This window comes from Triticum urartu, chromosome 1, assembly GCF_003073215.2.
Source record: "Triticum urartu cultivar G1812 chromosome 1, Tu2.1, whole genome shotgun sequence".
NCBI lineage: Eukaryota > Viridiplantae > Streptophyta > Magnoliopsida > Poales > Poaceae > Triticum > Triticum urartu.
In genome coordinates this window covers 109741676-109754776 of record NC_053022.1, presented here as the reverse complement: position 1 = coordinate 109754776, position 13101 = coordinate 109741676, and the positions used below count along the sequence as shown (strand labels likewise).

Genomic DNA, 13101 nt, shown 5'->3' with positions numbered 1-13101 from the left:
GCTAGTGGTTAGTTTGGTTAGTGGCCGGGCATGGCGGCTGGCTTGTGTGCGTGAGGCTTGCCTCCGCTGTATAAGTACCACTTGAGTTAATGAAAAAAGTGAGCCGAGAGGGCTGGAGAAAAATGTAGCCATCATGTGTACACCAAAGGGCAGGGCCTCTACGCAAAGCTCTTGTGCTCTTCCTTGGTGTGTGTGTGTGTGTCTGTGTAGAGTTTCTTCATGGTGTGTGTACATGCGAGATGAGAGGAAGAACAAGAGCGGCGCTGCGCGGAGGGCAGCGCCAACAATTGGTATGATGAGCTGGTTCATCTTGGGCGTCGTTCTCCTTGCCGGAGGCGTGCCGGCGGTGGCGGAGTTCGCTGGCGGCTGCGTGATGCTCCGGGCCGTGTGTCGGCCTATGGAGGAGCGCGGCGCGGCGAGGAGGCCGCGGTGGCTGCGGCGGCACGGTGAGGAGGCCGCGGAGGACCTGCGTGGTGGCGGCTTCAACGACACACAGCGGCATGGAGGTGCCGCGCTGCGGTTGAGGCCGCAGTGGTGCCGGGCGCGACTGGTGCGTGTTATGGGTGTGCACTGGACGCGTCGGAGGCGTCGGGACCGCGGGCGCGCGTACGAGCGTGCGGTTGACGTTGGGAGGAGGCGTATGTCGCCGTGGTGCTCGAGTCCGTGCTTGAGTTCGGCTACATCCTTCCGGCGTTTGTCGCTGGCGGCTGCCATGGCGGACGCGGAGGCGGCACGCGGCGAGCGTCTGGTGCTGTCAGGCTCGTCGGGCGCGTCGGATGCGCGTGGGACGTGCGGGACGCACTGGTGCGGTCGGGCTCGTCGGGCGCGTCGGGTGCGCGTCGGGACGTGCGGGACGCAAAGAGACGCCAGACGTATGTCGCCGGCGGAGAAGGAGCTCGGCGTATGTCGTCGGGGTCGTGACGGAGAATGGTATGACCGGCGTCGATGCGCCGGGTCAGGTCCGCGGGCTGGGTCACGGCTATGACGACGACAATGACATGAGCGGCAGCAACTCCGGCGACGACAAGTCAAGATTAAGGGAGAAAATGTTAATAATAATCTTGGTTAGTTGAGTGCATGCAGTATTAGCTAGCTAGTTAGGTGTGCTGGCCGAGTCATGTGGCCGAGATGGCGTGGGGATTGTATGGCTGAGTTAGTTAGCAAGCTAGCTGGGTTTGTTAGCTGCATGCATGTGATTATGGCTGAGTCCTCAGTCGTTGAGGATAGGACAGGCTGCGTAAGTGGTGGATGTGGGTATAATTATAGTTAGTGGTTAGTTTGGTTAGTGGCCGGGCATGACCGCTGGCTTGTGTGCGTGAGGCTTGCTCTGCTGTATAAGTACCACTTGAGTTAATGAGAAAAGTGAGCCGAGAGGGCTGGAGAAAAATGTAGCCATCATGTGTACATCAAGGGGCAGAGTCTTTACGCAAAGCTCTTGTGCTTTTTCTTGGTGTGTGTGTCTGTGTAGAGTTTCTTCATGGTCTGTGTACATGCGAGATGAGAGGAAGAAAAAGAGCGGCCCTGCGCGGAGGCGGCAACAACACCCCAAGCATCTCTAGTGGCCGGAGGTGGTAGGAACCTGCGTGCCCCTACCTCTGCGGAACTGGCACACTGCCCCTCCAGCTGTGGCGGCGTAAACATCATCTATCCCTTTGGGATAGGTGATGGCTGCTTCCGGGATGGTTTTGAGCTCATATGCGACAACACCACTCGTCATAGTTCCAGGCTCTTCCTTGCAAACACTACAGTTGCAACCCAGATTTATACCCTGCAAGATTCATTCCTGAATACCGAAGTAGCCATCCAATTCAAGACCATGGGAGTAGGTGTGCATTCCTATGATATGTGGTGGGATGCCCCTCAGGGTCTTTCTCTAACTGATGACAACTTCGACAACTTCCTGTTTGTTGTTGGGTGTGGCCTGGATGCATATTTGTTCGAGCATAATACCACCATTCCTATTGGTTTCTGCAGGAGTATTTGCCTACAGAATCAGAAGGCAAGCTTGGATGAGACGTGCGATAATGGATTGGGCTGCTGCAGTATCAAAATCGGGAATAGCAAAGCAAGCTTCGGGTTCAGACTTGTGCGCCGGCATAACATGCACCCTCGCACGTAAACCTGGGAATGGTTTGGACTGGAACCATAGTTTCAGTCGGTTTTTGTATTGGATTGCCTTTGGATTGGATGAAATGGGCCAAGTCCCTAAATCAATTTGGTTTGGTCTGGGCTTTAACCATTGTTGTACTGAGTTGGTTTGGTCTGGACACGAACCGAACAGTCCTAGACCGTTTCTATCCATAGTCTGAAACCAAATCCAGTGACCAAATCGACAGTGGTAGATGACCTAGGTGCGCCTCTACGAGCGACGGCCGCCGCCCGCCGCTAAGTTCAGGGATTTTCCGCTGCCGCCGTCGTTGCCGCCCACTGGAGCTTGGTCGCCGCCTTCCCCTCCCTCTGACACCATCTGGCTGGCAGATCGCCGTCTTCCCCTCCCTTGGCTGGAGCTTAGCCGCCGCTCGTCGCTACGGGCAGGACTCGCCGGCTGCCGCCGCCATTGCCGCTGGCTCGAGCTCGACAGGTTAGTGCATCCTCACCATTCTCTTCCCCCGCTGCTGCTCCTTTCTCTGTCGAACTTGCTGTCGCTCGAGCTCGGCAGGTTAGTGCATCCTCTCCACAAAACTGCAGCTCCTTTTCTTCCCCAAACCTTGCTGCTGCTGCTCCTCTCTGTGTCTTTCTCTTTGAAATTTCGGTAGTATTGAGATGTGTAAGACAGTGTAATGATAAGATGTTACAAGTACTTGCACCTGTTAACTGTTCAGTTCAGATTTGTGCTTGTTTAGTGCTTGTTGCTGCTGCTCCTCTCTGTGTCTTTCTCTTTGAAATTTCGGTAGTATTGAGATGTGTAAGACAGTGTAATGATAAGATGTTACAAGTACTTGCACCTGTTAACTGTTCAGTTCAGATTTGTGCTTGTTTAGTGCTTGTTTGCTGCTGATCCTCTCTGTGTCTTTCTCTTTGAAATTTCGGTAGTATTGAGATGTGTAAGACAGTGTAATGATAAGATGTTACAAGTACTTGCACCTGTTAACTGTTCAGTTCAGATTTGTGCTTGTTTAGTGCTTGTTGCTGCTGATCCTCTCTGTGTCTTTCTCTTTGAAATTTCGGTAGTATTGAGATGTGTAAGACAGTGTAATGATAAGATGTTACAAGTACTTGCACCTGTTAACTGTTCAGTTCAGATTTGTGCTTGTTTAGTGCTTGTTGCTGCTGATCCTCTCTGTGTCTTTCTCTTTGAAATTTCGGTAGTATTGAGATGTGTAAGACAGTGTAATGATAAGATGTTACAAGTACTTGCACCTGTTAACTGTTCAGTTCAGATTTGTGCTTGTTTAGTGCTTGTTGCTGCTGATCCTCTCTGTGTCTTTCTCTTTGAAATTTCGGTAGTATTGAGATGTGTAAGACAGTGTAATGATAAGATGTTACAAGTACTTGCACCTGTTAACTGTTCAGTTCAGATTTGTGCTTGTTTAGTGCTTGTTGCTGCTGATCCTCTCTGTGTCTTTCTCTTTGAAATTTCGGTAGTATTGAGATGTGTAAGACAGTGTAATGATAAGATGTTACAAGTACTTGCACCTGTTAACTGTTCAGTTCAGATTTGTGCTTGTTTAGTGCTTGTTGCTGCTGATCCTCTCTGTGTCTTTCTCTTTGAAATTTCGGTAGTATTGAGATGTGTAAGACAGTGTAATGATAAGATGTTACAAGTACTTGCACCTGTTAACTGTTCAGTTCAGATTTGTGCTTGTTTAGTGCTTGTTGCTGCTGATCCTCTCTGTGTCTTTCTCTTTGAAATTTCGGTAGTATTGAGATGTGTAAGACAGTGTAATGATAAGATGTTACAAGTACTTGCACCTGTTAACTGTTCAGTTCAGATTTGTGCTTGTTTAGTGCTTGTTGCTGCTGCTCCTCTCTGTCTCTTTCACTCTGAAATTCAGATTGTTGTCTCTGTACCGTGTAAGACAATGTAATGAATAGTTGTCTATGTGCATATGTCCATAGTTTCAAACTTTGGGCTCAAACCGATTCTAGGGAATGGACTGGATTGGTTTGGCTTGAAAACATGATCAGTTCAGTTTGGTTTGGACCGTAGCACTAAAAGTTTGGATTGATTTGGTTTGCTTGCTGGACTTGTACATGTATGGCTTGGTCTGGATTTGGTTTGGATTACAAACTTTTCCCAGGTTTAGTCGCACGGATGTCAAGGTTTTCATGTCAGCCTATGGATACGAATTTCACACAAGTGATATCTATGCAGCTCAGTTAGACCCAAGCGATTACCCAACGGCATTATTAGCTTCGGCTATCAGAGATCAACCAAATTGTGAAAGTGCAAAACTAAATAGTGCAAGCTACGCCTGTGGAGGTTCAAGCTATTGCAAAAATCTGTCATCTGGACCAGGCTACACATGTCAGTGCCCAACTAAAGGAAATCCCTACATTATGGATGGCTGTGAAGGTATGTCTTTTCAAGCAATATTTGATTTCAGATTTGGTTACTCATTACTGCGATCTACTCCCATTTCAAGTTCAGAATTTCAACATAGCAACAACTTAAGATCTGCATTACTTTTATGCAAAAATAACACCTGTGGTATAAATAGATAGACAACTCTTATAGATTGCCTGCTTCATATATTCGCCAGTTAGATAGGTAAGACAATCAAAGGCATAACCAATACAAAATTCTGTGTTATCTACACTATTACTAAAAGCACATGACCAGGCTTTGGATATTAACTACCTCAACCCACATACAATATGATCGATGGCTCCCCTGACTGCCAACTAAATTCTCATAATAGCTGATTTTTTTATGTATTGGTTCTAGCAAAGTTCCCAATGATCTTCTAAAGTATGCTTAAGAGTGGCTTGCAAGTTTGAACACTTATGATAGTAGATGCTATGCTGTTTATCTGTTAGAACAAATCATCTCGTTGTAATCTCAACCTCTTCCTCTATCTCCTATTGTATTCAAATTCTTGTACTCATCCTTGTGCGTCAAGGCAAGTCCTTCGGCCCTATCAATATATATACGCACGCGGCTCCCCTCGTGGGAGTAGGAACGCTTCATACTTTTACATGGTCATCAGAGCCCCTCTTTCATACATCTAGCCACAAACCAGAAAACAAAACCCTAGATCATATTCGCGATCGCCGTCATGTCTCCCTCAGCCGGCGTCGCCCTGAACCTTGGTTCACCTCCATCAGAAAAGCTTGCGAGGGGGAATTTCATCCTCTGGAAGACGCAAGTTCTCCCAGCCCTGCGAGGAGCGCAGGTTACTGGGCTTCTGGACAACTCCGACGCCGCTCCGCCCAAGACGATGGAGGTCACAAAGGCGGACAAAACCACGGCCCAAGAGCCGAATCCTCTGTATGGAACTTGGATCGCCAAAGATCAACATGTTCTGTCATATCTACTCAACTCCATGTCTCCTGAGATCCTTGCGCAGGTCGTCGGGAGGGACTCCACCTTCGAGCTCTGGACTACAATCAACAACCTCTTCGCCTCACAATCGCAGTCTCGGATCACCAACCTAAGGATTGCGATCACCAACACCAAGAAAGGCACCATGTCTAGTTCAGCATACATGGCGAAGATGAAGAGCCTCGGGGATGAACTAGCTGCTGCTGGCCGCCCCGTCTCTGATCCGGAGATGGTGGACTACATACTTGCAGGATTGGACCGCGACTACGACTCCTTGGTGGCGGCGATCGGCGCTGTCAAGAACAACATCACCGCCAATGATCTCTTTGCTCAGATCTCTGCCTTTGATCAAAGGATGGAGATGTTGGGCGACTCGTCTTCAAGCGGGTTTCATACATCCGCTAATGCAGTCTACAAAGGCCGTGGCTCGTCCCGCAACAGATCCTATCGCGGGCGAGGAGGAAGGGGGCGCGGCTGTAGTGGTGACCGCGGTGACCGTGGTGACCGCCAGCCTTCTCCCTCCAATGGCAGCGGCGGCTTCAGAGGACGCCCTCGGCAGCAGCAACAACAGCAGGTGCGTGAGCAGCATGACTTCCTAGAGTGCCAGATATGTCTCAAGCATCATCCAGGGGGTGCACGCGTCTGTTGGTGGCGCTACGAAGAGAATGATCAAGAAGAAAAGGAGGCGCATGCAGTCTCCTATGGAGTTGACACAAATTGGTATGCCGACAGTGCAGCAACAAATCACATCACAGGTGAACTTGACAAGTTGACCATGCGGGAGAAGTACAACGGAGGTGACCAAATTCGCACGGCAAGCGGTTCTAGTATGAATATTACACATATTGGTAGTTCAATCGTTAAAAACCCCATGAAAAATTTGCACTTGAAAGATGTCTTGCATGTTCCAGAAACTTCCAAAAATCTTGTTTCCGTTCATCGCTTCACTCTTGATAACAATGTTCTCATAGAATTCTATCCTTATTTTTTCTTGGTTAAGGACTTGGCAACAAGGAGAATAATTCTTAGAGGACGGTGCGTGGGAGGTCTCTACCCACTCATATCATCATCATCTTCATGGTCAGATAAACAAGCAAATATTGTCACCAAGCCTTCTTCATCAAGGTGGCACAGTCATTTGGGTCATCCATCTTCAGTCATAGTTAAATATATTCTTAGCAAAAATAAACTCTCTTATGAGCCTAGTCTTAGTGTTGAGTCAGTTTGTGATCCGTGTCAACAAGCTAAAAGTCATCAATTGCCTTACCCTATTTCTATTAGTGTATCTACTTCTCCATTACAACTCATCTTCTCAGATGTATGGGGACTAGCCCCTACTTCAGTTGGGAGATTTTCCTACTATGTAAGCTTCATTGATGATTATAGTAAATTTACTTGGATTTATTTGTTGAAAAAAAGATCCGATGTATTCCAATTCTTTATCAATTTTCAAAACCTTGTTGAACGCAAACTGAACTCCAAAATCATTGCCATGCAAACCGATTGGGGTGGTGAGTATGAGAAGTTGAACTCTTTTTTCCAAAAACTTGGCATCTCACATCATGTCTCTTGTCCTCATGCTCACCAACAGAATGGCTCTGCTGAGAGAAAACATCGTCACATTGTTGATATGGGATTAGCACTGCTAGCAAATGCATCCATGCCACTTAAGTTCTAGGATGAAGCCTTTTTAACTGCCACCTACCTCATCAACTTGCTTCCAAGCAAAGTTATCAAACTTGACACACCTATTACACGTCTCCTCGGTGTTACACCCAACTACACATCACTCCGTGTTTTTGGGTGCGCATGTTGGCCAAATCTCAGACCCTACAACACAAGAAAACTCGCTTTCCGCTCTAAAAGATGTGTCTTCTTAGGCTATAGCCCTATGCATAAAGGGGTTAAATGTCTTGATGTTCCTACTGGTAGGGTCTACATATCTAGAGATGTTGTTTTTGATGAGTCCGTGTTCCCTTTTGCATCACTTCATCCCAATGCCGATGCCCTCCTTCGCAAAGAAATTCTCCTTCTTCCTACACATCTTCGGACTTTTGATCATGGGGGCGATGATTGTACTAACCAATGTGATGATATTCCTACTGATACTGCTCCTACTCTTATGCCTGCGCAGGTCCCTGGAGAAAAAGGAGCGCAAAATGATCAAAATCTCGAAAATCCAGCTCAAAATGATCTTATATTTCATGCTGAAGAAGGAGACGAGCCGGACATGGACAACGAGGACGATCCGGCGGCGCCTGGCACGCCTGCATGCGCGCAGTCCTCGGATCGTGCGATCGAATCCTCCTTGGATCGTGCTCCCACCAGCAGCGGCTTCGACTCCCGATCCAGCCAATCCCATGGCGCCGCATCGTCGACAGGTGGGGACAGCAGCGGGACCGCATCTTCCTCGCCCCACGTGCGCATGCAGCCGCAGTCGGGCTGCAGATCCGCTGTGCCGCGCCGCGCGGTTACTTCCCGCGTGCCTACAGGAGTGGCGGCCACACCGGTGGCCACAGGATCTCCTGTGCTAACTGCGCCAGAATCTTCTGCGTCAGCGCCTGATTCTCCCGGATCAGCTGTGGCAAGTGCACCTGCGGTCCAATCTGTGGCTTCTCCAAGAGTCAAGACTAGACTACAAAAAGGTATACGAAATCCAAAGATAAGAACGGATGGAACTATACCATATGGCATGTTGTGTATTTCAGGAGAGCCAACAACTGTGAGTAGTGCACTTGATGATCCCAAGTGGAAGAAGGCAATGGATGAGGAATATTCTGCACTGATGAGAAACAAAACTTGGCATCTTGTACCAAACCAGAAAGGTAAAAATATAATTGATTGCAAATGGGTATACAGAGTCAAAAAGAAGGCAGATGGCTCCATTGACAGGTATAAGGCACGTTTGGTTGCAAAGGGCTTCAAGCAACGTTATGGCATTGATTATGAGGACACCTTTAGTCCCGTTGTGAAAGCTGCAACTATCAGACTTGTGCTAGCCATTGCTGTTTTCAGAGGATGGAGCCTAAGACAGCTAGATGTACAGAACGCGTTTTTGCATGGTGTTCTGGAAGAGGAAGTGTTCATGAGACAGCCACCTGGGTATGAAAGTAAGAAATTTCCACATTTTGTTTGCAAGCTTGATAAAGCACTCTATAGCTTGAAACAAGCACCTAGAGCATGGTATTCCAGACTGAGCTTACAATTGAAATCTCTTGGCTTCATTGCTTCAAAGGCTGATACATCCTTGTTTATTTATAACAAGGCATGAGTGGTTATTTTCTTGCTTATATATGTTAATGATATCATAGTTGCAAGTTCTTCACAAAATGCCACTAATGCTCTTCTGCATGACTTAAGTTCAGAGTTTGCCTTAAAGGACCTAGGTGATTTGCACTTCTTCCTAGGTATTGAAGTCAAGAAAACTCAAGATGGCATTATGTTAAAACAGGAGAAATACATCATTGAACTTCTGTCTCGTATGGGAATGAAAAATTGTAAGCCAGTACCTACACCCTTGTCTTCCTTAGAAAAACTTTCAGCATATGAAGGAGAGCCACTTCAAGAGGAAGAAAGTACAAGGTATAGGAGTACCATGGGAGCATTGCAATATTTAACTCTCACACGTCCGGATATCTCATTTGCTGTCAACAAGGTTTGTCAATATCTACATGCACCTACTTCTGCACATTGGACAGCTGTCAAGAGGATTGTAAGATATGTAAAGCATACTATGGGAATAGGACTTCATTTCAAAAGTTCTAATTCCACTCTTGTGAGCGCATTCTCTGATGCTGACTGGGCAGGATGTAGTGATGACAAAAGATCAACTGGAGGTTTTGCAATATTCTTTGGTTCCAATCTTATTTCTTGGAGTGCCAGAAAACAAGCCACTGTGTCACGTTCAAGCACAGAGGCTGAGTATAAATCCTTGGCTAATGCAACTGCTGAAGTTATTTGGGTTGAATCACTTCTTGAAGAGTTGGGAGTCAAAAATAATCGTATCTCATGCTTATGGTGTGATAATTTCGGTGCAACATACTTGTCTACAAACCCGGTGTTCCATGCAAGGACAAAGCACATAGAAATTGATTTTCACTTTGTGCGAGAGAGGGTTGCAGCAAAGAAACTTGAGATACGGTTTATTCCCTCCAAGGATCTAGTGGTGGATGGTTTCACCAAGGCACTACCAACACGATCATTTGATGAGTTCAAGAGCAATCTTAATTTAGGATAGTTGAGATTAAGGGAGGGTGTTAGAACAAATCATCTTATCGTTGTAATCTCAACCTCTTCCTCTATCTCCTATTGTATTCAAACTCTTGTACTCATCCTTGTGCGCCAAGGCAAGTCCTTCGGCCCTATCAATATATATACGCACGCAGCTCCCCTCGTGGGAGTAGGAACGCTTCATACTTTTACATTTATAGCATAGGTATTTGCTACTGTATTCATTTCTATATCTGCTTGTTCGATTCCTTTCTGCAGTGCAAGTTTCATATCAATTTGTAATAGTTGAGATATGTTACTAGTACTATAAAATAAATTGGTTGACAACAACCATAACAATTATTCATGTCCCATCCAATGGCTCACAATTTTAGTTTGATCATTCGAGGTTGCCATTTGGTTACAAACTTATGGTGCAACCAACCCCTGACCACCTAGTTACAATCATTAAAAAATAGACCTATGGCTCATGATTTACGACCAGCTCTTTCTTCTTTTAGTGGTTTATGGGAGAAACAAATTTAATGATGGTTAAGCTTTTTACAAGTGTGAGTATATATCATGAAATGTATGCAGTGAAGATGTCCATTACACATGTGGGGTTGCTAGTATTTCTGAAAATAATGAGCCACACAGTGATTAGAGTAGAGTGCTACAATATGGCATACGTAATTTTCTTTGCCAAATGACATCAAAAGCTCTTCTTTCACACAAAAATAAATTTGTAATATTATATTTCAAATTTAATCGCCACGATTTGTTTTGAGCTTTATTTCAAGCTACTAAAGAAAGGCAGGATTGAGTAATATCTATTTGGTTTCTTCAAATCAACGCTACATCTGCTTTTTATTTGTCATTTTAGATATTAACATATTTTAATTAGTGTACACTTTTGATATCCATATGTGTTAGTAAAATTTACTGAAATATATTTTAATTCATGACATAATAATATACTTTCTATGTCAATCTATTGGCAACAGAGTACAACCCCAATCCTAACAGAAATTGCACGAGATCGTGTGGGGGCACAAACATTCCATTCCCTTTTGGGTTAGAAAAAGGTTGCTATGCCCTTGAGCAGTTCCAGCTTCGGTGCACACCAGGAAATGTGACAGTCCTCAACAGAAACGAGATAGAGTATCATGTTGGCCACATTGCAGTGAATGAAGGATATCTGAGAATTGTGGGTTTAGATTCCAACAACGCAGGAATCGAGATAGGTTATCGAACACCGGATAGTTATGATTTCCGTGTTACTACAGGGGATCTCTTCGATTTATCTGAAGAGATTGATACAAAGATGTGGTGGGTTGCGGCGAATACAACATGTGCAGTAGCCATGAGCAGGCAAAAACAGGATATCTACGCATGCCGCAGCGTCAATAGCACTTGCCTGGATGTCACATATGGGAATGTGATGACGCAGCTTGGGTATCGTTGCACGTGCCTTCAAGGCTATGAAGGAAATCCTTACGCAGTAGATGGCTGCAAAGGTAATCTAACTTAACCTGTTATTCTACCGCAAGCATTTTATAAATTGCTACTAAACAGAAAGGAAAGGGAAGTTTGTTGGCACTAAACGGAAAGACTTAAAATAGAACATGTGAATTAAAGTGATCTAATGCATTCTTCCATGCTTAATTATATATTATATTTACAGATATCAACGAGTGCTTATTACCAAGAAAATGCAATGGAACATGTGAGAACTATCCTGGAGGCTTTAGCTGCAAAGCTTGTACTCATGGAGAAGAGTTCGATGCAACAAAAGGGACATGTGTGATACCAGCTAAGAGGCACATCCCAACGTCGGGTAAGTCACTAGTGAACCTAACTATTTGCTAGCATTCACGGTCTAGAAAATACATAATTATTCGTACTGACCTATTGAATGCACAGGTATTGCAATCGGCATTGGATGTGGTATTGGTGTTCTACTTATTGCATTTGGTATAACTATGCTCATCAAGAAGTGGAAGAGAGATAAACTAGACGGAATTCGAAGGGCAAACTTCAAGAAAAATAAAGGCTTGCTCTTGGAGCAACTAATCTTAGATCAAAATGCTACAGATACAACAAAGATATTCTCACTGGAGGAATTAGAAAAGGCAACCAACAATTTCGATAGGAGTCGTATTCTTGGCAAAGGAGGACAGGGCGAAGTTTATAAGGGGATCGTGTCTGATCAACGTGTGGTGGCAATTAAAAGGTCAAAAGTAGTGAATCAACATGAGATAGAACAATTTATCAATGAGGTTGCCATACTGTCACAGATCATTCATTGCAATGTTGTCAAGCTCTTAGGTTGTTTGGAAACAGAGGTGCCCCTTCTGGTCTACGAGTTCATATCAAATGGAACTTTATATAACCTTTTACACAATTCTGCAAGTGGTATTTCATGGGATGAGCGTGTGAGGATTGCATTAGAAACTGCAACAGCTCTGGCTTATCTCCACTCAGCTGCTGCAGTTTCTATTTTTCATAGAGATATCAAGTCAGCTAACATATTGTTAGATGACAGTCTTACTACAAAGGTAGCTGACTTTGATATTTCAAAGTCTTTACCAATCGGTCAGACTCGTGTGAAGACAGCTGTACAGGGTACATTCGGTTACTTGGACCCAGAGTACCTCAAGACACAACAACTCACTGGTAAAAGTGATGTTTACAGCTTTGGGGTTTTGCTTGTGGAGATTTTCACGAGAAAGAAGCCATTCTACTATAATGAACATGATGAAGTGCAGAAGTTGCCTGATAACTTCAGGGAAGCAGTTCATCTCGGAGATCTGATGGATATTATAGATCCTCAACTTGTCGAAGTAACTGGTGAAGAAATTGATGCTATTGCATCAATAGCAATATCATGCTTGAGTGATAGAGGAGAAGAGAGACCAGTCATGGGAGATGTACAAATGAGGCTGCAACTCATTCAGAGTAAAAGATTAAGAAAGAGGCAAATTTTCACAAGAGATGATGAGGAGATCGAACCTTCTCTATGCCCAAATATCGGTACCTCTCGTGCAAAGAGCAGTTCTATCAATAGAAGATTTAGTGGGGAGCAAGACATGTCCTCGACAATGCCACGCTAAGGATATATGCAACAACATGATAAACTGGAGGTTGATGCACACACTTAATTAATTATTTACCTTGTAGTTTCCAAGAATAATTATGTCATCTAGAAGAGTACATATTGTAATTGTACTTCCTATGTTATTTCCACATTATATCTGCAGCCCCTTTTTCATTTCTGTGCTTAGTTATTGATTTTAAATGCCTAGTGCACGTATCAACTAGTGTTATAACCGCCAGTTGCCATGGGAATATTCACCAAACTGGTTTTGATTGTCATTCACTCACATGGCCGCAGTCACGGGCCGAGT

General features: G+C 44.9%; 1 protein-coding gene across 3 annotated transcripts; it reads left to right on the top strand.

Moving 5' to 3' along the window:
• The first annotated feature begins 1540 nt into the window (after positions 1–1540).
• On the top strand, positions 1541–12945 carry LOC125550841 (putative wall-associated receptor kinase-like 16). 3 transcript variants are annotated; one of them, XM_048713963.1, is made up of 5 exons: positions 1541–2581; positions 4321–4516; positions 10699–11211; positions 11379–11531; positions 11618–12945. In XM_048713963.1, the coding sequence occupies exons 2-5, from the start codon at positions 4501–4503 to the stop codon at positions 12805–12807; spliced, it is 1872 nt and encodes a 623-aa protein (XP_048569920.1). In that variant the 5' UTR covers positions 1541–2581; positions 4321–4500; the 3' UTR covers positions 12808–12945. The 3 variants fall into 3 exon arrangements, with proteins under 3 accessions (XP_048569920.1, XP_048569913.1, XP_048569907.1); XM_048713956.1 differs by having other exon boundaries at positions 4316–4516; XM_048713950.1 differs by lacking the exon at positions 1541–2581 and having other exon boundaries at positions 3006–4516.
• Positions 12946–13101: the final 156 nt, after the last annotated feature.